The 27,905-nt window shown below is 40.5% G+C and overlaps 1 protein-coding gene and 1 long non-coding RNA gene across 5 annotated transcripts in view; one reads left to right on the top strand and one right to left on the bottom strand.

Moving 5' to 3' along the window:
* LOC137071448 (uncharacterized) overlaps positions 1-24,678 on the top strand; it is an 82,905-nt gene extending 58,227 nt beyond the window's left edge. The window contains exon 4 of the long non-coding RNA XR_010904434.1: positions 24,388-24,678. This is a non-coding gene — a long non-coding RNA (uncharacterized lncRNA). The remainder of the gene's footprint in view (positions 1-24,387) is intronic.
* tet3 (tet methylcytosine dioxygenase 3) overlaps positions 1-27,905 on the bottom strand; it is a 57,060-nt gene that overhangs the window by 10,942 nt on the left and 18,213 nt on the right. Inside the window, exons 1-3 of one of the 4 annotated variants that reach the window (XM_067439448.1) lie at positions 19,990-20,370; positions 19,491-19,547; positions 1,532-4,451 (exon numbers count right to left, since the gene is read on the bottom strand). In XM_067439448.1, coding sequence (XP_067295549.1) covers positions 1,532-4,403 — 2,872 coding nt within the window. In that variant the 5' untranslated portion in view covers positions 4,404-4,451; positions 19,491-19,547; positions 19,990-20,370. Of the gene's footprint in view, positions 1-1,531; positions 4,452-6,475; positions 6,892-19,490; positions 19,548-19,989; positions 20,371-27,905 lie in introns of those variants that run through there. The other 3 variants (XM_067439449.1, XM_067439451.1, XM_067439450.1) reach the window with 3 other exon arrangements.

The following is a 27,905-nucleotide window of genomic DNA, read 5'->3' as shown; positions in this document are numbered from 1 at the left end:
AAGTGAATGAGAATGCAGGTTAAAGCATGGACACAATCTTATACAATGTCGGCTAATTCAGATGGCTAATGTGTAATTCCATTAGAACGATAGCATCAGTTTCAGTCGTGTGTAGGTGAGCAAAAAGAAAGAGACTTAGGAAAAGAAGAAAGAAGAAAAACATCTAGTGGATGCATACTACCAGCTTACTCAGCAGGGTAAAATACTGTGCCAACAATAAGTGTAAGAATAGCTAACAATATACTGTAGGAACAATTCCTACACACCTTTATGTCTGTATAAATCGTTTTGAGATGCACAGACTATGAAAGAAAAAAACATACAAAACACAAAAAAGATACTAGATATATTCTCCCATGTTAAAATCAATATAAAGACTGTAGATGTGCTGAATTTACTACATATGGGATGTGTTTTTGGTGTGTTTGTAAGTATCAAATGGCACTGGGTGTTCCCTGTGGTGTTGACAGAGTGCTATAAGGATTCACTATGGAAACCTCCCTGCTATTGTCCTTTGCTTTTAGTAACAGTCAAGCTCCAACAAGTGTTCAGGCACAGCTTACCACGCTTGAATGAACACTTTCTTAAACAATTCATTTTATATTTGTCAAATATTTTTGACAATTACATATCACACGTAATACGGTTTATATGATAAGGAAAGCTTATTAGAATATCTTCCGTTGAAATTTGCAAATAATTCTTAGTTAATGTTAAAATGCAACAGGACAAATTTCACACAGTTCACTAAAACCTCTGAACTGACAAAATAAGAGATACGAGGGCCGAGCTAAGAGGTTGCGGTCCATCTCTTCTCACCCTGTCCTCCCTAGTCCCTCCCTCCTTTGATGTCTGGCCACAGTATATCATATGATATATGAGCAGACACTCTTCATTGTTACTGCCTCCTTTGGAAAAACTAGCTGTACTGACTGTACCAATAGCCTGAACATAGACAGAATGTGCTGCACTGCACTGGCCCAAAGAATTACAATGGGCTCCTTTCTTCAAAACTATTGTTCCTCTGCAAGAGGCACAGAGAACAGACTGCAGAGAAATGTACGGCCCCTGATAGGGCATGCATTCTCAGACATGGCCCAACACTACCCTGAGAAATTTGCTGATGCAAAAATGATGTGATAAAATAAATATTTCGGGCTTCCTGGAGGGAATTCTTATGATCAATTTAGTCTGTTATAGGTCTTATGGAATAACCCTAACCCTAATCCTAACTGGTAATAAAGGTAACTGCAATAAAGCTAAACTATGTTAAAACATAAATTGAACTGAAAAATGTCTGTAGTTAAAATAAAACAAAAAGATGTAGGGGTTTATGGGTTAGCTAAGTGGATGTCATCATCTGATCAGTACAATGTAAGGGAATGGAAGATAATGTGGGGTGATGTGCTATATAATATCACAAAATCTCAATACCTGTTTATCTGCTTTTATATATTGTTTGAGAATATGAGTGCTCTTGCCCTGTTTGCTAAAATTTTTAGCTGGACCATTTTTATACTCTCACACTTACCTACGCAGTCACAGATGGGAAAATCAGGTTGGGAATTTTTCCCAGGTGTATCCAGTAGGCTCTTGGTGGGAGTGTCCAGGTAGCGCAATGGTGACTCAAGAAAACCTTTAAGTGAAGGGGAGGAGGGAAAGATATCCTTGGTGGGAGTATTCAAATCATCCTCATCTTTGTCTGCAGAGAAACATGCAGTTGTGGAGAGCACAGTCACACCACCAGATGACTCGATCTTTATGCGTTTATTTGGAGGGGAGAAGGGTGTGATGAAGGGGTGTTCTCGCTCCAGAAATGCATCCTGAGCTATAGACAGGAGCTGTCCAGAAGGTTTCACGTCCACCTCACATTCATTACTTTCCTGTTTGACAGTACAGAGCTCCTCAGATGGCAATGGTGTTTTTTCCTTCGGTCTTTCAGTCATGTCCTTTTGACCTTCATCCATGGGTTCAGACTCATTTGTGGGAACAGGAGGGCAGTTAACTGGCTGATTTGGGGATAGTGACTCGGGTTTGGTTTTTCCTGAGTTTGGTTGTGACTCGGTCACCACTGGCTGAGCAGGGCCATTCTCTGGGGTCTCTGCTGCAGAAGATGAGGAAATGGTGTCCCCAAACTCCTCCTCAAACTGACGAATCAGCTCTTCAAATTTTGGATCTAGGTTACTGAGGCCAGCCAGAGAAGGAACTGGTTGTGTTGCAGAGGTTTGAGGTGTGACACTGGTTGTTGGGATGGGGTCATTTGGCCCAGCTGGGCCTGAGCAAGCTATCACCTTCTGGGTGGATGGTGATAGGACCGACACAGGGGTAGAAGAAGAATGAGTGTTTTCAGAGATAGGTGCACTACTGCTATTGAAAATGAATTCCTGAGATTGAGCTGGAGCTGGGTGGCTCTCAGCCACCTGAGAGGGGGGAAGCCCAGCTTCCATGCCTGGTAAAGATGGAACAAGCTGAGAGAGGGATGGTGCATATCCTGGGGAGATGAAGGGAGGTGTCGATATTGTAATCTGTTTCTGTGGGAGAAAAGTTGGTTGGGAAGCTTTCTGTTTATGCTTCTTGATAACAATCTGTTTGGGTTTCGGAAGAGGTGTGCCTAGTGGACCAAATAGCCCACCCACTGGCTGCTTGAGAAGAGGAGAACTCTGAGCACTCTTTTTCTTTTTAGGTTCTTTGTGTTCCTGTTTTATGGTGACATGACTCTCTGAAATAGGCTGTGGCCACCATTTACGAAGGTTCTGACAAGCCATGGGAGCTAACGGGCTGAAGGCAGGAGAATTAGAGAAGAGGTTACGTTTATGATGAAGGTGCTGCTGTAATGCTGCCTGAGTTGAGTGCCTAATGGTGGTTGAGAACTGCTGACCCTGGAACGGCTGCTGACCATTTACTATCCCATCCTGGCCCATGACTGCACATCCTGAGCCCAAGTACTCCTTTGCGTCCACCTCCTGCTTAATGTGAGGCACCCCAGCAAAGCTGCCCTTGCGACCATCCTGCAAGCTGGGGTGAAGGAGTGGGAACTTGAAGGCAGAGTTGGTGTACTTTGCACCGGTGTCTCCAAGGAGTTGTTTTAGCTCGGACACTGGGTCACTGCTGCCTTGGGATGGGTTTACAAAACGAAGCTGGGACTCTGTGTTCTCCATCATCCATGGGTTCCGAGGGGAGCTTCTCTCACAGCTTCCAGCTGTGCCCTGGTTCCACTGTCGGGGTCGAGGATTAGGGGTGGATGGGTGTATGCTTGTAAATGGGGACTTGGATGGTGGGTATGGGGAAGCATAGTGAGATGAGTTGGGTGCAGAGGCCTCACCCTGAGACTGAAGTCTCTGCTGCTCCCAAGATGACACCTCCTGGGGGTAATGTCCTGGAGGGATGGACTGTGGGATAGCAGAGGAGGAAAAAAGAGGACCAGATGATGAAGAGACCACTTGTGGCATACTCTGGGGGTAGGAGGTTGGCAAATGCTGATGGTGATTTGCAGGTGAAGACTCGCCTGGAGGAACAACAGTTTGTGGGACAGTGGCAGACAACTGTGTCAGAGCCTCAATTGCAATAGCTGTTTGCAAACTAACATTTCTTTCCTTGGCTATAGACAGAACACTAGGGGAGCAGGGAATAGGTGCTGGTGGGCCAAATGGTCTAGGAGCAGAAGGCTGGCTAACAAGGGTCTCTGAATTTGTGTCTTGCATACACAAGAGGTTACTGCCACATTGCTGAGGTTGGGATTGAGAATAACGATGATGTGCATGTGGCTGTGAAGAAGCACCCACGATCTTACAAGATCTTACTTTATCCTGGGTGTTAGCCACCATTTTGATTTGTTTCTCCAGCCACTCCAGGTAGTCAGGGCAGTCTGGGCCATCACAATCACAGTTAGGTGGCTTGTGGCCATGACGGGCCTTGCTTAGTGCTGCCTGAAGAGTGTTTAGATCTTCAGGGGGGCACAAGTCACCATCCACACCTTTCTTTTTGGCCTCCTCACCTCCATTAGACATTTCCTGATGGAACCTTTCATACAGCTGAGCTGTAGGAGTCTGAGAAGTTTGATGGTTGCTGTAAGGTGGCAGTGAGCCAACAGTAGCAGAAAAGGCCACCAGGGTTCGTGCATCCTCCATATCCACATCGTTCACTGGTGTGCTGGCACTTTGGCCATTCCAAGCAACCTGTTGAGATTCAGGATTTGAAGACTTCCCAGCTTGCTCAGGGACCCAGTCCGGTGTCTGGGAAATACATCTAGCCCCCTCATTGTAGTCGTGCTGGTGTTGCTCCCTGGCCACACCCCTGACTTCTTCATCACAAATATTTTCTTCATTTGCATGTTTGCTAAGCCCATTAGACAGTTCATGGTTTAACACGCCTTCTTCCAGGCGGTCATGGGACCCAATTTCCATCTGGCCTCTTCCTCTGGGGCCATCCACTGAACCCACCACAGAAACAGTCTGTGGAAGAGAGAGAAAAAAGTTACTTGACAATGCTTCAGAAAACTGACAGTTTACATATAGGTATTGAGTGTGTATCCATTTCAATCTTTGTAAACATTTTGTAGCAATGATATGTTATGCAATGATTACATCATTCAAAAATATAGGGCAAATACTATTTTAATATAATAATTGCAGACTAATTAAAACAATCATATTGTCCTGGAATAATAACAATCATTGACCTCTATTAACTAAACATGCTCTGACTCATACTCTGGTCGCTGCCTAATTTGAGAGAAGACTACATAATACTTTGTCCCATGGAGATCCCTGGATTGTCTTATGTTCTTCTTTTGCTCTCTTTCTGTCTTTTTTCTCTGCTCGCAAGAAAACACATTCCACAAAGACAATATAAAATTGACTACTGCTGTATTGTTTAATTTAATTTATGTAATTAGGCAGACACTACTAAAATAGCCTAAGCCTACCTGTACATTTTACATTTTTCAAGGGCACAATGGAGACTGCTTCAACCAGTTCAACTGTATCATGCAAATACATCCCAATGTTTACAATTGTAATACAACTGGTAATGCCCAAGTCAACATACTGAGAAACTCGTGCTAGTTCCTGGTTTTCAAATACACTTTCAAATATACAGTGCTGGTTCTTGGGTTATATGTTGTGGAAACTATGAACTGGCTCCCAGATAAGTGTGAAAGGGCAATATCTACATGCAACCATCTTTGTGGCACTTTTAAGTGATAATGTATCTCTAAAACACACCATATTATCAAACATTCATGTGAGTGAATGATTAGTATAATGCCTTCTGAGAGTAGAAAGAGTAGATGAAATAAAAACCTGTTTGCTGCACTGAAGAAAAACACAGGGGACTTTGTCCATAGTGAAGGCATATCTTAGAAAAGAGGACCTTGTGGTTTTATCACATTAACTAAATACCAAAAAAAAAAAAGACTCCATGGAATAAAAGAAAAAAAAACACACAAGCATACATTAATATTCAGATGCCTTACGTCATAGTTCTGTATAGGCATCTACAATATTCAATAATAACTTTTTTGTGTGTAAAAAATGAACATGTTCAGACTGCTGAGACAAATCATGCATGTTCAGTCTAATCGTGCCTTCATTGTGACAGTCCTTTAAATGGGTTATACTGATGGGCAGCTGCTCAGACACTTTGAATTCACCTTAACTGATGTGGTCTGTTTGGACCCTCATGGGCTGTGTGCCAGCCACTGGGGAAGACTGTGTGTGTGTGCGAGACTAGTACCCACTTACCAACAATGGTCACACTTTAACTCTTCAAAAAAGCTGAACCACACAATTGTTACAACAGGCTATTTTCCTGTTTTCAGTGATGCAATAAACACCCACGTGCATACAATCACGCAGAAAACTTTCACAATATAGTCTTAGTGCCACTGCAGAGTTCACTAGAACACGCAAAAAAGCACTAGATAGTCTGTATTTCAAACATGAGAAAGTTGATTTATCATATGCACGTGCAAGATGTCTATCAGATTCTTTGGATCATTGACACATGTATATGCAGTACACCTGCAAATACACACCTGTCTGACAGCAGAAAGCACGTGCTCAGGCAATTATCTGAGGCGTGCCAGGGCTTTCATCGCTGCCAAAACTCTCTCCCTCTTTTAAGAGAGACAGAGATACTACTACCAAAACATTAACACGCCCAACCAGAAGAGACTGTAAAACCGGTTTTACTCAGAAGTATGAGGTGCCCTTTAAACTCTGTATGTTGCATCTACTATTTCTCAGAAATTACACACAATTAATAGCTATCACAGAGGTTGACAGCATAAAGAAAAAAAAGAAAGAAAAAAAAACTGCAGATGGGGTTAAAAACCTAGTAGTAGACAGCTGAACACGGTAAGACACACAACATACACCCCCCCTCCCGTCCCCCTATACTCTCTGGTGTCTTTCACAATCAAAATGCAAAGCTCAACCGTACAGAGAAAGAAAATAACAGATTGCTGTCTACTCACAGTGGTCTAGCTGTCCCAATAACGTTGCTGGAGAGACAAAGGTGGGAAACGTGGACAAGAAAGTGCATGGAATACAGCTTTCCAGACAGTGCCAAATTAAAAAAAAGAAGCCAGCCGGTAGAAATCCACTATGGGTTCTTTCTCTTTCAATCTTTCTTTCTTTATTTCTTTTTTTTCTTTCTTTCTCTCTCTCTCTTCTTAGTCAGCCAGGCAGTGCGGCACACAGGCGCACACACACTCACGCACGCACTCTGTCATACACACCTCCCCCACGCACACACACTCGCTCCGTTTCTCTTCCTATCACCACTGTCGTTTCTCTCTTCTCCCTCTCTCATTATGTCTCTGCTCCTCCCTTCCCTTTTTTCTATATTCTCCTTCTTCTTTCTGCTTTTCGCATTCACCGTCTGCTTTTGCCTTACAGCCCCCTCCTCTCTCTTTCTTTTTCGTTTGCTTGCTCACTCCCTCCCCCTCCCTCGTTTTCTCCCTCCCTTCATTTTCCTCCTCCCCCTCCTCTTTTCTGAGCGTGCAGAGTGAGAGAGGCCATTATCTGAGCCACACTGGGCACGTACGATGGAATGGTGGAGTGTGCAGGAAATACAGCCGCTGCAGAACGTAGCAACAGAGAGAAAGCACGAGTAGCAGACTGGCTGGCTACTGCGCTAAATAAAGGACTATATGAACACAGATCTACGGCTTATGTGAAAGCAGAGATGCATGCAAAACAAAAATGAGCAGCTATGTTATTGTAGAGGTGTCTTCTGAGCAGCTACATAAGATGGAGGCTGCAGTGGTTAAATACAGTCTACTCAGTCATCACACAGCAGCTGCCATTTAGTGTTTGAGGATAATACAAAAAACACAAAAACAAGGACAGGGAAATGACTGGCTCTAATATATTCATTCCTCTGATTATAGTGCTGTATGTTTGAACAATTTATTGACCTTTTTTTTATTGCGCGTTATATTGCAAAACATCATAAGATGCTGATTTCAAACAGACAGATGATGGCTAGCAGAAGATGCTTACAGATAAAACATGCAAGTGCTGCTTCTTAACCAATTCGGAGAGACTGTCAAACTGTGAAGGGAATGGCAGTCATCTACATACCATATGAAGCATATACATGGGTGCGCTTATATAGACCACATATATAAGAGTCAAGCAGCAGCAAACAAGACTCAAAGCCGAGGAACACAGGATGTGAGGGGGGAAAGCACAGCGACTGTCAGAAGCAACCACAAGGTACAGGGAGGTTAACAGGAACCGCAGAGAGATAGGAAGCTCAAAGTTTTGGGGGAAAGACAACGGTCGACACACAACACACATGCTTTTATACACAATTTTGCTGCTATTTAACTATTTTTGACTTTTGTGTCAATTGTGTTTATTCCGTTCGGAAGCGAGAGAGAGGCGACAAGGTGCTTGTGCAGCAATACAGAAGGGGCAATGTTCGCGCGAAGGACTCGAGGCTAGAGAAGAGCAGAACATAGAGACCACGATGGTAAGAGTGTGTTTGGTGTAAAAGATTAATTTTCTATCATTCTCGCAGTCTTAACGGTGTTCTCTTTTCTGAGCCACTCTTGCGCTTTCTTGCCTGCCTAAACACTTTGTTTCATGCCAACCCATCTCTTCGAACTCCGAAGCTTCTCAGCTGGGTCTCTCACGCTCGCTCTTTTGCTGGCATCTTTTCTATCTTTACCTCTCCTTTCTGCATGAGCTTATTTTTGTACTCTTTCTGTTCAGAGAAAAACATTGCAATCGTCTTTGACAGTCGCCAGAAAGCCCCTCGGTAGAATCGCTTCTGCATTATGAGGATGCGATCGCATACTGCATAACGCGCAATTTGTATTAACCCGCATAACCTCTTGCCATGTCCGCAACCCTCGTCTTGTCGTCTTTCCTTCTGATCAGTGTATTTCTCTCCCGCTCACTCACTCGCTGTTGAGTCCTGCCAGTTGGATCGCCAGCATCAACACAGTGAAGGCAAGGCAACCCCACGGACAAACACACACAGACCCAAAGCCTGAGCGGAGAGGTAAAGTGCACTGTCACCAGCAGAGGAGAAGTGAGTGAATGAGAGAGACGGAAAACGGAGAGTGGGAACCGTTATGACGTTGCGGTTGCGTCACCACTATCATTCAGTGCTCCCAGTTGGCGATAGAGGGCTGGGCAGATGTGTCATAACACATAACGTAGATGTGCCTCCCCTTACACACATACACATTCTTATTCACTCGCCCGTCTAAGCGTAGTCCCTCGCTCCTTTCAGCGTGACACAGCAGTTCTTGTACCCTGTAGTTACCTCACCCTTCCTGTTGCAAGATAAGGCGCATCTATGCTGAGAGGAGCAAAACAAGAGCACTAACAATATATGTAGCAACCTGGAGCTGAAATAACACTGATTACATGGTAACATTACCACATCCAAACAAACTCGCATACACACATTTAAAGGGATAGTTCACAACAAAAAAATAAATAATAATTTACTCACCCTCATGTCATTCCAAACCTGTTTGACTGACCTTCTTTGAAACAGCATTGGACCCCACTGACTTTGTTTCAATTCCAGTTTGGAACAACGAGGCAAGTAAACAATTATAGAATTTTCATTTTTGGGTGAACTGTCCCTTTGACAAATTTTCTTTGATGCGCAACATGACACTAGCTGGTTGATAATATTGAAAGAAAAAAATTATAAATATCTGGCCCATATAATCAGCTCTACAAAACCATTCAGGAAAATCTTGAATCTTTACAAGTATACACAGAGGACCTTTGCTTATGCATTACAGTAAATGCCTGAGCTGTCGTCTTGTGTCTTTTAAAATATGAGAAATCTTAACCAAGCAAGCCACAAACATTCACAGTGTCACAAGACAGCAGATCATTGATCCAAACACAAGAGACACGGGGGATGTGAAACTAAACAGGTCTCAGTAATACCACGGTAATGCACGGAAAGATTTGGCATTACAATAAAATCCAAAAGGTCACCACTAAATGCTTTTTCTAGAAAGTTATTACTCATCAGACAAGTCTCACCTGAATTTTGAACCACCGTTAGAATACTAGATATGCAAGGTCACGCTTAGGATGTGTGTTGCTGATCTACTATCAGTAGACAGGAACTGAAATTCACTGCTAGGCAGATGCAGCTTGCTGTGGCACTTATCCTGTAACAACTATGGACTGACATGGTGTTTAACGGCACAATATTGAGTATGCCTAGGATTAGTGATATATTAAACTGATAGATTGGCCAAGCTGATTTTGAGAGTACTGACCAGTAACAGTTATACATTTACATACAATTGAAAAGTTTGTTGTCTGTCTGACTAAAGCAATTAGGGATCTTTTTAAGATGTCATGTGCTTTAATCAGACTTGTGGACCTTTCCACTGCATGGTACAGTTTGGTTCGACTTACGGTTTGCTTAAATAGGACCACCTTGGTTGAGATTCCAAGCGTGCTATAGCAATACTAAAAAGTGACATAAACACTGCAGATCACTGATTGTTCAGAGAGAAATTACTACCATTATATGCTTTTGTGACAGTGGTGACCATCACTCATGGTTGAGGCCCTAAACACATTGCTAAATACAAGATTAGTTGACCCTTGCTGTCAAGCAAATTAAGTTACGTTGTCATCTGCTCTTTATTGCCTACTCTATTGTTTAAAGTAAATATAATAATATAAATAGAATATAAAAAGCAGTATTTTGTTTTGCTGCTATCTAGAGAAGCCTGTTTAACCAATATCATTGTATATCAACTGCGGCCACAAATGGGCACTATCGTGCTGGTGGGGGTTAGTGTTCGCAAACTGGAACACCTTTTTCTTCTTTACTTCTTTTGCTGAACTGCTAGCTGTCAATATTGATTGATCGATGAGACGCTACAAGAAATGCCCAATAGGCATTCTTGTTTCATGACGGGAAACTTTATAACTCACAATGGTGAGAAGTCGAAATTATTCTTTTTATTTAGTGGCAGAAACGGGCTTCCATTAGCCTAGAAATCTAGAAGCACCCTAGCAGCAGCAAATCTAATCTGCCCGCGAATGTCGTCTAGCAACTCTCAATACCCTTCTGAGCTGTATTCGCCTAACTCTAGCCGGGCCAATCACATCGTGTATAGAGTCGGTGGGCGGGGCCATAATGACGACAACCGAGTTGTGTTTGCGTGCTTCTAGTAAACACAGAAACTGGCGAACGGTGGTCTTTTGAATCAGCTTTGACCACGACTCTGGAAGACTTGAGGTTAAGCTTTTCTCTGAGAAAAGAACATTCTTAAAAAGGGAAGATGTGTTCGGAGTTTTGCCGACCGGATACAGCGAATGTTTAATCTATCAACAAGCTCTGTTTCACCTTCGTTGCTCTGGTTGGTGTAGCGCTATCCTATCGCGTGCAGAGGGAGTTTGAAAGACAACCGTTTATCCCGCCCCTCGGATTGAGCCCTTTTAATGGTGAGTTTCCAGACCAAACATCTTGATGTGGGTCAGGCTAGGCTTCCATAGCTATCAGCCTACTTTGAAACATACTTATTCATCTTGTAGTTAAAAACATCCACATGCCAAGAAGTAGAGGCGGCACAATTATAAGGATCATTCTATAATCCCTCTATAATAATAATGCTGCTAACTGCAATGGAAAACCAAAGCGAGCCGAGCCGTGCCATGCCGAACCATGTTTTACCACACCGTCGTCTGCTGAAAAAAGAGAATAGGTCAGGTGCAGGTCCCTTCCACTTTAGAGGGTCTGGGTTTCAAACACTAAGTCTTAGGAAAACAGGACAAATAATTAAACAATGATTTACAATTCTTTACCATCAACATCTAAACTATGCTCATTTTTAATTAAGAACTCTCAGTTAAGGAATGCTTCCAATTTGTTCTCAAGTTCTCTGAAAAACAGTGACTGATACCGTAGTTGTTACGGTATTTGATGATGTCTCTTGGTTTATCAGTCTCTAGAGTGACTCATTCATTGCTCATCTCAGCTAACAAAAAAAAAACAAAAAATTAACACCAACCTCAACCTACACAAAACCACACACACACAAAAACAGAAAGAAACACACAAAGCAATGGGAACAGCATTCACATTAACACACACACAAGGATTCAAACATTTGTGTGAAGTAACATGTGAGGTTGAATATATTATTACAGTATGTAGTATTTTAGGATGTAATGTATAGATTCTAAAATCTGCATTTTACGTAATCCATATATATATGTACACAGGAAACAAACCTCTAAATTAACTGTATAAGAATAAAGAATGCATAGTATCTCAAAAGCCTAATATCTCCAAAGAAAATTCCAACATTTCAGAAAGTAACTTTATTTTTGTCTATTTCAAGTTCATCCATACTCTTTCCATTTCTCACACACCTCCCTCCCATCCTCCCATTATCAATATTTGTTTACTAAGCCCCTCCCTCCAGTCCAAAGCTGAAACACTTGCACATGAAAAGTTAAAACATGCTTGCACTAAACTAGGGGCCCGACAAGAGGCTAAACCACGGAAGCATTTCAAACACGCTTTCTAAGAAATGTATACGACTGTGTGCAAGGGCGCATGCACACACTTAAATGAACGCAGAGCGCTCACACGCGTACACGCCGATGCAAATAAGCTTAGGGTCACTGAGTGCATTAAGTCTGGGGCATATCATGAATGGCACAGACAGTCATTGATCAAAATATCCACTTCGATTTCGACTTACCTTTCCATTATTTCCCTTCTTTTTTGTAATTCCCATATCTTTAATTCTATCTATTGTTCTCTGCCCCCTAACACTTTACTACCTAACCCTCCCTGCCTCCCAACCTTGTCCTCCTCCTTTTTGCGTGCACCTTATTTTTGGCATACATTAGCGTGATGCCTCTTACTTTTAGGGCACGGCTGGTAGGTCTGTGAAGTGTAGGATGTCGAATGTAAATTTCTGTGTGTGCATGTCATAATTCGTCCTGCCTGACACATGGCACATGCAAGTCAGCACGCACAACTCAGCTGAGAGCCCCCTCCTCATTTTATCCCACAAATACTCACAAAAGGGGAGAGAGAGAGAGAGAGAGAGAGAGAGAGAGAGAGAGAGAGAGAGAGAGAGAGAGAGGGGAAAGCAAAGCAGAAAAGACATGAGGAAAGAGGGGGAAGGGAGGAGCGACCCTCATCACTCAGTAAGATGGTGGGAAAGGAGGAGGTATGAGACGGAGGAATAACACAGCCTAAAGAGTGGTCTTTGTGCAAGAAGTTTTGGTGGAGAAGGAAAAAAACTGAGGTGAAATTTGATGAGGGGGATACAAGAGAGGAAAGCAGAAAATAGCAGACTGGTGCAGAGATGAAGGCTTGAAAGAGAAGAAGGACAAAGAGGATTGAAAGACAATCATGTTGAAGGAGATAGATAGATGACAACATGCAGATCTCTTTCAAAATTGGAAGAAACCTGATACATAACCCACTCAAGGTTGGCTATATACTCTCATATGGCTTACAATTAATCCATCAAATAATAATAAAAAAGTCCAAAAACTCACTCTATGTTGGCCAAAACGCTGCCACTAATAACCCAAAAACCTTATTCTGTAACTTCTAAGGCAAAAGAAGCAATAAGAGAGAATACTATCTCTCCAGTTCTGCACAGTGGCTGGTTGCCAGCCTTGTTTCTCTCAGGAGTAAGGCTAAGATTAGCTCCCCATATGTTCAAGTCAGGCGTAGCTGCTCTTAAAGGGACAGGATCTCTTTGAAAATGGTAGAACGTACACTGCAGCACTGCATGCATTGCTTTGTCTCAGTCTCTTTCACATACAGTTGAGCACAAATGCCTTCCAATTAACAGCCAATTACATTTATTATATACACACACACACACACACACACACACACAGTTGCAAGAAAAAGTATGTGAACCACTTGCAGAATCTGTGAAAATGTAAATAATTTTAACAAAATTAAAGAAAAAATGTATTTAGTGCTGTACTGAGAAAGATATTTTACATAAACCTTTGAACGAGGTCATTTTAATACATTTGTATTTATTAATACATTTTTATTGTCTTTTGGACATTATGTAAAACTTTATGTACCCTTGATACTTAATAGTGTGTCGTTTTTTTGTGTGGTGGTTGTTCATAAGTCCCTTGTTTGTTCTGAGCAGTTAAAACTGCTCAACGTTCTTCAGAAAAAAATCCTCCTGCAAATTCTTCAGTTTTCCAGCATCTTTTGCATATTTGAACCCTCTCCAGCAGTGTCTGTGTGATTTTGAGATCATCTTTTCACACCGGGAACAATTGAGGGACTCAAACACAACTATAATTTTTTTTTTAAACATTCACTGATGCTCCAGAAGGAAACGCAACACATTAAGAAGGTGGACATTTGTAGAATTATATGTACTATATATAAACATCTTTTTATGTATATATTTATAGTTTTAAAATATATTTTCACAGATTCTACAAATGGTTCACATACTTTTTCTTGCAACTATATATATATATACACACACACATACACTAAATTTGAATAAATGTTGTGATGTCAATTTTTGGTCAAGATCTTGTATTGACAATATAAGAGTCTAGAGTCCAACACTCTGTAAAGTCTCCTCCAGCACATCCCAAAAACTTTCAATGAATTTAAGATCTGGACTCAGAGGTGCCAATTCATGGGTGTCTTCATGCTCCCTCCCAACCATCCTTTCAAAATTTGAGCCTGAAGAATCTTGACATTGTCCTCCTGGAATAATGGTAACATTGTTTTTTTTCCTACAAGGTTGTTTTAGAAATACAAAGTAAACACTCCACCAATTACGGTTAGAAGAACTGTTGCCAAACACATAATATGCTAGAAACAAAACAATCACTGCAATAATGATCCAGTCCTAGACTCTTGAAGGGTTACTTCACCCAAAAATGAAATTGATGTCTTTAATAACTCACCCTAATGTCGTTCCACACCCGTAAGACCTCCGTTCATCTTCGGAACACAGTTTAAGAGCGTATGCAATTCTCAAATAAAGATTCAAACGGTTGTGAATTAGTAAATTGATTCATGATTCGGATCGCCAATGTCACGTGATTTCAGCAGTTTGACACATGATTGAATCATGAATCAATGTGCTGATTCACAAGCGTTTAAAACTTTATTTGAGGATTGAAAACAAACCCAGAAGAGAAGACAATGCTGAATAAAGTCATAGTTTGTTATTTTTGGACTAAAATGTATTTTCGATTAACCAACTGATGTCGCATATGGACTACTTTGATGATGTTTTTATTCCCTTTCTGGACATGGACCGTATAGTGGACATACACTTGGATACGCTCTCAGAATAAATATAAAATATCTTAAACTGTGTTCTGAAGATGAACGAAGGTCTTACGGGTGTGGAACGACATTAGGGTAAGTCATTAATGACAATTTTCATTTTTGGGTGAACTAACCCTTTAAGCATTTGCCTATTTAAATAAAAATATACACACACACACATCTACACTTGCTCGCTTGTGCACACACACACACACAATTACAAATCACCAGGGGGTAAGATGAAAAGAGAGATAACGCACTGATACTGAGCTAGTTCTCAGCTGACGTGCCACAGTACTTCCTGTACATTTATTTTTCATTAACTGCAGTAGTGCAGTCATCCATTCCACAGGAAAGGCAAAGCCACAAGCAAAAGTAAAGGGCAAACATGTTAATGCATGTTCGGTTGACTTCACTAGGTACAAAGAAAGCTGGATAGACAGCATTTTAGTTAAAAATGTATTAGGCCATCAAGCAATGGTCTCATCATGCACTCCTTCCTACCATAACAAACATCATGCTGGGAAATATGTAATTTGTCTGCCACTATAGTCCATCTATCTGTCACTGGCCAGAAAAACAGAAATTGTCTCACCAAATTCAAGCTATTGGTCGTGATGCACAAACAACCAGAGTAGTTTCTCTGCATAATAAGCTGGTAGAGTATTTTAACATATTTTAACTTATATCATACGTTTTTTTGAATTATTATTAAAATGCACTACTTCAACCTTTAACTATACAAGTTATATTGGTTATTATATTATCTTAAATGCTTCTGCACACAACTGCAAGTTTCCAGTGCATTCATAATGGTTTGGCACAGGGCAGTTTTATTTACAAAAACAGAAAAGGATCTGCAAGCATTTATCTTAACTGTATCCTTTTTCCAGCCTCCTGACATTGATCAAGCCTGAAAAGTTGAAGTAGATGCTCTTAAGGATCATCAGAGTATGTTTAGCCTGCTTTGTGAAGAATCCAACATATGTTAAATGTAAACACCTTTCTCATACGTTTGCTCTTTCTGTCTATGACACTTTAATAATTAATTAAAAAAAAAAGATAGGTATGTTTATTTAGCAATTTGTGAATTACAAGGACATCGACATGTCCTCATAATTTGGGGGTCTGGCCAGGATCCTGAATAAACACCACAATATAAGGACTTTGGGTCATTATTATTCAGGTCAAACCAATACACACACACACACACAGAGCCCGATTTGACATTTAAAAATGCAAAACAAGATGCATGGTCGCTGAAGTGTCACTTTTTGAAAGTTAAAATATATTCTTGTATACCAGATTAATATGTAGAGACAATTATCTTGTTCAGTCATGAAACTCTAGAGGGTGCAGGCTGATTTTACATTCAATTTGCATCATTACCACACGGCACAAGCTGATCCTACAGCCAATGAGATTGCTTGCTAAACATTTAAATAGTCTTTTAAATATCAAATCTCGTTTAAAACCTCAACCTCCCCCAATTCCACCTGTCTAGATCTGCTATGGGATTTATGTACGTTTATTCATGCAGAAGCAGCATGTCTTACTTGCTCACAGCAGCTTGTCATATATGTTGGCAGTAGCAAGTACATACTTCGCTGCTTCTGTTGGTTATTGCTGCAGAGCGAGTAGCAGATCCAGTCCACCAATACCAAATATGTTAAAGGGATAGTTCACCCAAAAATGAAAATTAGCTCATGATTTACTCGCCCTCAAGCCATCCTAGGTGTATATGACATTCTTCTTTCAGACAAATACAATTAAAATTATATTTAAATACAAGCTTCCAAGCTTTATAATGGCAGTGAATGACACTTTTTTCGAAAGTGGAATATGTAAGCTAGATATTTTACTTCATAACGATGGGTTTTTCTTACCTATTGAATCACTTCAGAAGACCTTTATTAACCCCCGGAGCTGCGTGGAGCACTTTTATAATGGATGGATACACTTTTTTGGTCTTAAAATTTGGGGCACTACAATTATAAAGCTTGGAAGAGCCATTATATTTGTTTACATAACTCTGATTGTATTTGTCTGAATACAAATTATTTATATTATTTATTTCAAACTTTTCAAACTAAAAAAAATATTTTACTGTTACCTGGAAGAAGAAAAAATACTCCCCAAATTATATCATTAAAAAAAATGTTCTCCCAAATACACACCTGTGGATGACAACTCAAAGAACATGTGGTGCTTACTATGGATTATTTAGAAACAATATAAGTTTTAATTTTATTATATGATTTAAAACTAGCATTACAGTTACATTACGGAATTCCAAACATATTGCATAGCAGGAATAATCCATGAAAATGTTAAGAGATTAACTGTAAATTGTTTTGTGCAACAAAAAGGTTTTGCACAGGTAAGAACAGATATACAAAAAAATTAAAGTAAAATCAAACAAATGGTTGTTATGGATCAATTTAGTCGAATTAATTCCTAGTATGTGCTACTAAGATGGTGGTATATTTAGCTAGAAAATACTTTTTAGGTCAGCCACTGGACTTTGGAATGTTTGGTTGGGTGAACAGACAGTTTGCGTAACATCATTAGGTCTGTTTGTTTCCCTAAGCTTAGACTATAGCTTGTGTATGTGGTTTTCTTTTTTTCTCCAGGAAACTGGTCATGTGGTGAGAGATGGCATTTCATCAGCTAATTAAAACGGTTTACGGCTATCATTTTTAACATCCTGTTTTCTCAAAAGTGAACTTCTGTCTCTGTTAACACATAGTGGAATCTGTAGAATAAGACCAGAGTATACCAGAGTGAATTACATTGTGAGCGTAATTTCAGGAGTACAATGAAATGAAAAGTGGCTTCCTGCCTTTCACATTACCTTTAAAAACTCACACTCACAAACCATTTCTCTTCACAAGGACACATTCACATATACATACACACAAATACCACATCACGTGAGCAGCCACATGGGCGGGTCTGAACTATAATTACAGCCTTGATGTCATCTGCCACTCACTGTTGCTGCAAAATCTAGGTCACATTTAACCCTTTCCCGTCACGCCAGGGGATTCCACACACCTCAAAACGAACCATTACTACAGACTTTCCATGAGCTCTTTAATGTGGTACTGCCTCCCATGCAACTTTCGAAGTCTTTTAAACTAATAAACTCGGGTGATGATATACATTTACCCCACAGATCAAACACTTACAGTAGAATGGCGTCATTTTATGGATATCCACACAGCTACAGTACACTACGTCTATCGGAAGCCAAGCCAAAGGAAATAAACACTACACAGAAATGACACCTCTTCAAGGAGCCTCAAATTTCTGGGTATATTTGTGCAATTATATAACAATACTTAAATGCCGCATTGTAGCGAAATACCTAACAAAGCTTGACAATGCCAATCCACAGTCATCCAAATTCAAATTATTTTGAGAGCAAATAAGCATGTGATACAAGCCATCTTCTCTTGGCAAACTGGCAATTTGTGGCCGAGCGACAACAATGCATGACAGATGAGGGGCATGTTGGTCAACTGGTAAGCCACAACATTTTGAGACTACTTTTAGGAAAGCAAGGTTTAGCTATACTTTAACCGAGCGTGTCTGTGTTAGGTTATGTCATTCTTTTTGTGAAGTGTGTGAAGGTGTGTACAGGATTTAGCAGTGATGCGTTTGATCATACAAACCAAAACAGCCCGTTAGAAATTAACTGATATGGATTATAAATTCTAGATTCAATAACACCAAGTCCTGGCTAAAGCTAAACCCGCCGTGGTGTAGTCAGAGCGCAAAGAGGAGCACTGATACCGCCGCTGCTGTCTGCTCGATTTTAGAGCAGTTGCACCAATCACGGTTACTCCTACGTGCAATTCAGCATATTTGTTGAGAGTAATTCGCCACTAAAGCTCTCAAGGCTTTTCGAGTCTCTCTACCTCTGACGCGTTATGTTACTCTAGTCCATAAACACTCCGCCACGTGCTCGCTCACACGGACACACAAATACCAGCACCGTCACCACGCATGCGTATGCGTATGTGACCCACTAACTTTTACTCCCTTTACCTCAGATGACTGGAAACTTTGGCAGTTCCGCCCGCCACTCTTTTCTCTGTTCCCAGGGTTGACACAGAGCACAGAGAAAAAGGAAGACTGACAGACTGAGCGAGAAAGAGAAAGTGAGTGAGAGAGAGAGAGAGAGAGAGAGAGAGAGAGAGAGAGAGAGAGAGGCCACCTCCTCCTCCTCTTCTCTTTGCCAGGCGAAGCTCACGCCTACGTCTCTTCCAATAAGCGCAAAGCCCGGGTCTCTTTAAACCGGGGCCTAGTCCACGCGATTGTCCGCTCGCCCAATTCTGGCTGGAGAAGAGACACTACAGAACATCGCTGCAAAACGGACCCTGGCATAGTACTAGGATCTAAAACAAAGGCCACAAACACAGAGTCGCACCTGCAGCGTGCAGGTGGATGCCTGAATGCAGCTGTCACTTCAACCCCAAGCAGACACACTGCATCTGGGCACGCATTGGGCCTGTTGAGTCACGCAAAAAGCACAAATCATCAAATGCAGCTCAAAACATTGTTTCTCAATCATACCCATGTGCTGAGTAAAAGCTCAGGGAACTAGAGGACTATCAAATATAGTTGACATTTGCTGTAACAAGATACATACAGAGAGACAGCTGACCAAAGGTTGTTTAGCTCACCTCTTTAGCCAGGTTTGGGATTATGGACTGGGTTTTTACGTCTTCAAAATATTCCACCTTCCGGGACAATCATGGAAAAAGAAAGGGGGATTTTTTTTAGAACAATCAATAACCATTAATGACAATACAATTAAAAAAAATTCACCATCTCAGAATTATCCAAACCTTCATAACCCATGACAATTAGTGATAACAAATGTTTTATCCTATCATAAGACATGAGCCAGAAAGGTTTTAACTATAACAAGGATAATTTACATGCATAAAACATAATTTGGTAAATAAATGACCAAATCTTGTCCTTCATATTTATTCAACCCTGCCAATTGGGATATAAAACATATCTTTATGACATAAAAATACATTTTACTGTGAGCTAGTTGTTTCTGACCCCAGCTTTTCTATAAACCAGTGCTGTTCAGACCAGTGTACCCCCCCCCCCAAACACCCCATCTGCCATTACTGTCCGTCATTTTTCCCTGTGCTAATAAATATTTACCTACTCAGCCTCGCTGCCTTTGCGTGTTGCTCTTCGGTGGCGAGAGGTATCCCCCATCAGAAGACCCGAAGCATTCTCTCTGCGTCCCCCCACCTCTCTCTCACTCTCTTTCTGTCTGTCTTTCTTTATCTTTCTTTTCTTCTCCCTCTCTCTTCTGGTCTCTGTCCATTCAGGAAGCCATCTTGTGTTCTTAATCCTGTTTTACATTAGCTCTCGTACGCTCTTTCGCTCTCGCCCTCCCTGCCTCTCTCTCTCTCACTTCCTCCAATTCATGGCTCGACCACATATACACAGAAGCATTTTTTTTAAAAGGCAGTGTGATCGCTATCACTGCTGCACTATAGCCTCCTCCCTCTCTTTCTTTTTCCTCTACCCCCCTTCCCCCCTCTCCAAACGAAAAAGCTAACAGAATACGTGATGTGAATACTCCCCCCGCCTCCTTTCCGACCTACACACACTCAACAAACACACGCACGCCGACGTCACGCCACCGATAGCTCACAAAGACCGGCCGTCGGCCAATCGGAGGCAAGCATGGGCACTGCTGCTAGGGTGAAACAGACAGGAGGAGAGAGAGAATGAGCGAGACACATAGAGATAGAGCACGAGGGCGGGTTGTGCCGGATAAAGAAAGAGAAGAGGGCGCGTGCTGTGAACAATGCGTGTGCATGTGCGTCTGTGCGTTTCAGACTGGGGGGAAGGGTTTCTCTCTCGTGCGCTGTGGCTGTCAATTATCTAACCCGGCTTGCCTTCCTTAAACAATGGCTCTGGAATGTGGTATCACTGAAGACCATCTGTGTCTCGGCTGCCTGCAACAACTGGACTGGACTGCACATGTACACGTGCGCCCCGCGTCTTTAGTACCACGATGCAGGCGAACAATGTCACTGACAGAGAAACACACATAGCTGATCCTCTTGATCCAGCCAGTGACACACAATCAGCTGCCAACAGTTGTTTGAAAACACAAAGGAAACATACAAATTCTTGCTTTCCTCCATTCTACCAACCAAAAAAAGTAGCCTATTAAGAATACCATACGAGAACGTAAAGCCATTTTACATTCGTCTGATCTTACATTGCATCGCAAACGCAAGACAAATCGCAGCTGTTTTAAACGCTCAGGACTGACCGACTGTGCAGAGCATGTGTGCATGCTTAAAATAGCACTATAAATGCTTCAATTACAATCTTTCAAAGTCTATAAACCATACACAGTGGACTACAACCTGTGCTGGCCAGACCTACAAAAGCCTGCCGGATGGAAATGCGCGAGGTTATTTCGAGTGCAAAAAAACTGACGATAAAAGGTTGGTAGCGTACGGGCTGGGTTCCATTCACGAACAAGAAAACAGCAACTGCGATCAACAAAATCAGAAATGTGAAATCTAAAAGCAGATACAAATTTAATTTGCTTTAATTTTACTTCATAATCCTCAGGATTTGCCTGTATTCTCCTTAAGCAGAGACATGTGGAGGACGAGAGTGGAGGGAAGCGTGCGCTCAGGCTTTCGAAGAACGAGCGGACATTTGGTGACGCAGCATTTGTGATGAGAGTGGATTACGCAGCGTGGGAGTTCCAGTAACACTGTGTTCGTGTGTGTGTGTGCATCTGCGTGAAGGCTTGCAGTAACCACGAGGCTAGGGAAGGTTGTGCTATGGCACCAAATTTCTAGTGAACTTTTTTTATTTACGCTTCTAGCATCATAAGAAACGATGTGAGTGCACTTTTGAGGTTTTGCCCGATGGAATCGGCAAAGCGTGTTCTACTGACAGAGTGTCGCAAGGCAAATGCATTCGGAATGACTACCGTCTTCCTGATGTTATCTCATCCGTTTGCTTTGATACAGGTTGAATCACCTGGTTCGTCACAAGAGCCAAAGTGCCTAAGTGGTCATTAATCTCCTTCCTAGCACTCTCACGACAGACCAGGTGATTCAGGCGGTATCAAAGCAAATCCCCTTTAGGCTGTCTGAAAATTGTTGTAATCCTACCTGTGACCCCCAACCCACTTTTACACACACGCTCACGCAGTTCTCGTTATAAACATTATTAGGACTTCGTTGTCAATGAATTGCAAAGGTCTGTGTGTGTGCATGTCTGCGTGAGTTTAAATGAGGGTTAAGACATCGTTGTAATAACAGAAGGATTAACAATACTAATTAACTCCCTCCTCCCACTTTTGTCAAACAATGGCATCTCAAATTTAACTAATCTACATTGAGTTTCTAAGACCCTGCTCCAATACGCAACTTAACCCATTCACACACATATGCGCACCAACTCTGGCCTGGACATTCATTGAAAGTTTTAAACTTCATGTTACATTATCAAATCAAATTAATCTCATAAAATCTATCAAGAACAATGTCCAGGTTATATTTCACCCTAAACTACAAAAAAAACAAATGCTACCAGTAAATAACAAAAAATATGATGTGTATAATTCCCTGTAATTATATATTTGTTTATATTTGTATTTGTTTTATCTTGCTTAATTTTTAGAATAACAAATTACTTAAATATATATATATATATATATATATATATATATATATATATATATATATATATATATATATATATATATATATATATATATATATATATATATATATATATATATATATAAATTATCAAAATGTATATAGTGAGTATGTGTATAAATGTAAATATATTTTACTGCAATAAAGCTATTAATAACAATCATCACTGAGAATAAAATTGAGATAAAATCTAAAATGATTACCCAATTATTGTATTATTATAACTTACATATTACTGTTTGAATGTAAACCATAATACCTGAGCTACCCAAATATTACGTGTTACGTTTATATTTAATTTACTGGGGAAAATTTTTTAAACCTCCAAGTGGTACATATATACATTAGTATAGTTGTTGCATGCAAACCATGTCAAGGGGGCTTTCATTTGTCCACAAAAAAATTAAAGATTAAAAATATTAAAAATAAACCAAAATCTCTAGCAAGCCAATCATAGCATTACTGGAAGAGAGATACAGCCAAATGACCGAGAGATAAAAAAAATTACACAAGAAATGTTGTAAAACTGCATTACTTTTAATGTATGTTAAGATTAATACTCCCCAAAGCATCTCGGTTTTAAGCAGTCTTACATGACCGACGCAGCAGCCCTGTTGACAATCTTTATATGCTGTAGCACTGACTGATACATACTGCAGTGAACAGATCAATAAATGGGCTGTGAAAGTCATTTGTGAAGAGCCCTCTTTAGTTTGCATTATTTAGCATTGCCATTCAACTTTTCACATCTATTTTAAATATAAAAGTAGATTTAGTTCTGAACTGCTTAATGATGCTCATCTTCCAGACACAGAAAGCCAACAGCTACAGTAATTATTCTCATTCAGTGACTGGTTGGGGTTTATTAGCATTATTGAGTGCTGCTACCTGCCATGCACGCTGGGTCTGCATTCATTCTGACTCACAGCAAAACTCTGATTGGTGGAACAGGCTATAATGTGATTTGGTTGCCAGGCAATAGTGAAGTCAGCTGGTGGTATAGTGCAGAGGTCAGCTCAATGAAATATGGCCAGTTTGGACACTGTAGCACAGCAAGGTTTGTTGTTCAAGCTCTTAAAAGATCATATTTGTCCAATTTCAATCTCAAATTCAACAAGGCAGGTGCTCAGAATAGGTTGCATGCACACGTGCCAAGTGAAATGCTTTGTAAATCTGGATTTGGATTAGTTCACATTTATGCTAAAGGGTTTTCTTAGCATTCAGTGATTTATTAATGACTGTTTTTGCTGCACATCTGAGATTTCAATGGGCAGATTTTAGAGTCGGTCTCTTTCATGTGCTCAGTGAAGTGTGGGAAGAGGGTGGGAGAGGCGAGGGGGGATGGGTGACCCTGACAAACACACACACAGACATTTAAATCTAATCCACCTCATCCTTTGTCTGATCTTAGCTAGTAAACAAACACAACAAACTGGTCTTTCAAACTAAATAAAATGGCAAAAAAATAAAATCTCTGTTATCAGAAACATCTATTACTATTATTTGTTTGGGGATTGAGAACTAGATTTTTACATTTTTTTTTTTAAATTAATTGCAAGTAGCCTGTATAAAGTTCTGCATGGTTGTTAGCTGGTTCCTTTCAAGCTCAAGTCAAAATATTTCACCGTCAAGTCTCAGATGGTCTTTATATTTGGCCCAAATGCCCCTTCAATATAGTGGCAAGCAGGGTGGGGGCGATAGCTGTGGGAACGGAGAGAAGTTGGTGGCTTGAGTGCTAAGGGTCCTGTATCAATCGCATGGCACCGTAAGTGAGGGCCAATTGGCAGAGTCTCTCTGTCTCTTCTCATCTTTCCATCTCCTTTTCTCTCACCTCATCTGTCCTTACCCTAAGGTGCTACGCACGCCGTGACGGGTGTCATTGGTGTTGGGGGTTAGAATGCAGTCTCGAGGGCAGGGTGGAGCCAAGAGCCGTGGGAGAGGTGTGAAAGGTAACAAGCCACAAGCCAAGTCTCATGGAGGAGCACCGGAAGGATAAACGGAGGAGTGATGACAGTTAAAAACAAGAGAGGACCAGGCCTGGACTATGTTGTTCTTTATTATGTTTATATGTGTCAGTCATCCATGAGAGGCCGCCACTTTACTTTTGTTTAGTTGTTTATTTTATGATTAAAATTTATGTTGATCGTTCACTGATTCCTGCCTCCTTCTTATATGAGCCTTTAAACTTGTTGCAAATATAAAGCTGTACATTTTTTTATTATTATTATTATTCAAAACCCTAAGTCTGATGGTGTATAATCATGTCTTTGGCAAAACAATGATGGACCAGCTACATGCCAATAGGCTACTTAAAAGGGTTAGTTCACTTAAATTTTTAAATGAAAATTAGCCCATGATTTACTCACCTCAAGCCATCCTATGAGTATACCCTCTATTTAGATAGTTCTCTGATATCTAAATAGAGGGTATGTGGCTTATTTAAGGTCAAAAATTGTCCAGATATTGTTTTACAGGTCCATTTACAACCCTATAAATTGTCCCTAGGATGTAATCCTCTGTTTTTGCCTTATTTTGGAGGGTCATGAATATCAATGCAGAGTTCTGCTCTGATTGGCTGTTTCACTGCGCAGCTCAGTGACAGCTAATACATCTATAGCATCCGTCATGGCAATGATTTTACAATAACAGCTTCTTAACTTTGAATGACGAACTGAACTGGGTAGCGTGTAAATATGTTGTTTACAGTAACGTTACAGTTTGACAGTAAAAGTACTGATTTAAAAGTCGATTTATTTAGCCAAACAAAGCTATGTAGAAGCCCTTCAAAATAGTCAGTTGTCATGTTTACTACTCACCCGCTGCAAAATAATCATACTTCAGTTCTCAAAAATGTATATTTATTTAACAAATTGACTAGAAGCCTTCTCAAATTACTATAGTTTCAAATTAGATGTTGGAGAAGGTGACGTTACCAGTGTTGGGAGTAACGCATTACAAAAGTAATACATTACAGTAACTTATTACTTTTTGCTGTAACGCAGTAGTGTAAGGCATTACTAATCAATTTTCAGTAATATTTTACTCTGTACATTTCCAGTAACGCGTGCGTGCGTTACCCCGAAAATGTGAACCGAAAATGAAAATGAACCGAAAATGTGATCTTGAGCTGACAGATGATCGCGGAAGATTTGGTTTCAAAGTAAAATGTAAAAGCGCCTATTAAAGGGGGTTTGTCATTGTGTTGTGTATTTCATTAAGAATAATAGGCTAATTTTAAACCGAAACTAAAATCTGCTTGGCCGCACACAGAGCGCGCATTTACTAACGAGCTGTCATTCACGGTGTGCGCGCACTGGCGCGTTTTCAGTTCATATGGAAGCTTAACTTTTATAGGAATTCATTGAAAGCACTCGCTTTGCCTCCGCTCCCGTTATTAATGACCAAGCGGCAGTGCGCATGTTCCTTTCGGTTAAATAGAATAGTGATTTAAAAGCCCAGATACCGGTGATGTCATCACACTTTGATTAACCGGTGAGAAAATGTCCCCACCGTCTCATCCCTACTGTACATTCGCGAGATGGATGGGTATTGCTTAGTTTATCAGAGATGAGGACAAGAACGTAGGCTAGTCAAATGCAAATGCAGTCAAATACAACCTTTTTCTAAAACCGAAATAACTAGGCTATGTCGCAACAATAAGAAGAGAGCAAATGCGCATATTGTCATAACTTAAAGTATACACAATTCTGTTGTGTCTATGAACAGAAGCTATTCCCAGATATTGCCAGATAATAACTTTACCTCTAAAATAACACTTATAAGAGAGTTGGATCGTCATGATTTCTTGCATTGTCTTGAGCATTCACTTTTTTGCCAATTCTCTATTGTTAGCCTGGATAGCCCATGTCATTATTCTTCATCATATCGCCTTCTACTGGATGTAAAATGCTCTCTGTCTACATCTTAGAATGTTAAGAGCTACTTCTGTAGATTTTTTGGTGAAAGTAACTCAAAAGTAATACAGGAGTAATGTAACGCATTACAATTCTGAGACAGTAATATTGTAGTGTAATGAATTACTTTTAAATAGCAGTAGTAATATATTACAGTTTGGAAGTAACTTGCACAACACTGGACGTTACCTACAAGGATCAAGTGAGCGATCTGAAAGCAACTAAATAGTAGTAAACGAAGTTAGCTTCAGAGTTGTGTTAAATGATGAAATATAGGCTAATTTAGATTTCAATCTGTCAAAAGGGATCGAGATATGTATCTACTGTTGTATTTTATGACAACACTGGCAGGAAATAATATTAACCTTTGTCATTTGACAAACTGTTATGCAAGCTACTTGGAGTTTCCAATTGTTACTTTAGGATGTTGCGTTAGAGCTAGACAACGCGGGATACTATCGTTAATTTTGTCTTACTAAGAAACTTTCAATTTAATCAGAAATGGGTTCGACAGATAAAATCACTACTTACTGCTTGCAGGAATATGGTTGGAATCGGCCCCTTTCTTCAGTTTTAGACCCTGAGCGAATCTTGCTTGATATTATCCAGGTTAGAAAAACTGTCTGTGGTGAAATGGGCCGAGCAAACAAAATATTTTTATATAAATTGTTGCGGTGTCCGATTCTAAATAAACATCAACCATGACTGTTGACATTTATTATCTGTGGAAAGTCTATGAAAAGTCCTCACGTCCCCTGCACAGCCTGGATCATAACATTTATTTCTATAATCTGTCGTTTTCGCTATCCTCGCTTGACGCTTGTTTACCTGCAGAATGCCGATGATTTGGCTGCAGTTCTGCCTGACAATGAACATTGGCTGGCATGCAAATGTTTGGTGGCGTACATATTAATGATCCCAGCAATTGCGTCACAGGTGGCATATGTTAAGAATCGCTTGTTTTTCTGTGGTGCTTTTCACAAACAAGATTTACATATGAAGGAGGAGGCAATGGTGTTTGTATGTGATGTCCATGTACTGAACTCTTGTTAGTTAACTATGGCGAGGTTAATTCAATTTTTCATTCTAGGGCACCTTTAAAAAATATCCTGGCTCTCCAAAGCTTTATAATGGCAGTGAAAGGAAAGTCCATAAAGGTGTATGTATCCATCCTATAACAGCTCCACACAGCTCCGGGGGGTTAATAAAGGCCTTCTGTAGCAAAGTGATGCGTTTGTGTAAGAAACATATCCATATTTAAAACTTTATAAAGTAAAATAACTAGCTTCCGGCAGACCGCCCTACACAACGATTCAGGGCAAAAGAGTAACCCTTGACGCATACATGTGTATGTATGTGGAGGGCAGGGGATAGAGCAAATCGAAACACTGGTCATGAATTAGAGTCTAAAACAAGAATTTTTAAAGAGAAATGCCTGGAGGATTTCAATATAAGC

Source organism: Pseudorasbora parva, chromosome 3 (genome assembly GCF_024679245.1).
Source record: "Pseudorasbora parva isolate DD20220531a chromosome 3, ASM2467924v1, whole genome shotgun sequence".
Lineage (NCBI taxonomy): Eukaryota > Metazoa > Chordata > Actinopteri > Cypriniformes > Gobionidae > Pseudorasbora > Pseudorasbora parva.
The sequence above is the reverse complement of the archived record's forward strand: the minus strand, read 5'-3'. Positions and strand labels throughout refer to the sequence as shown.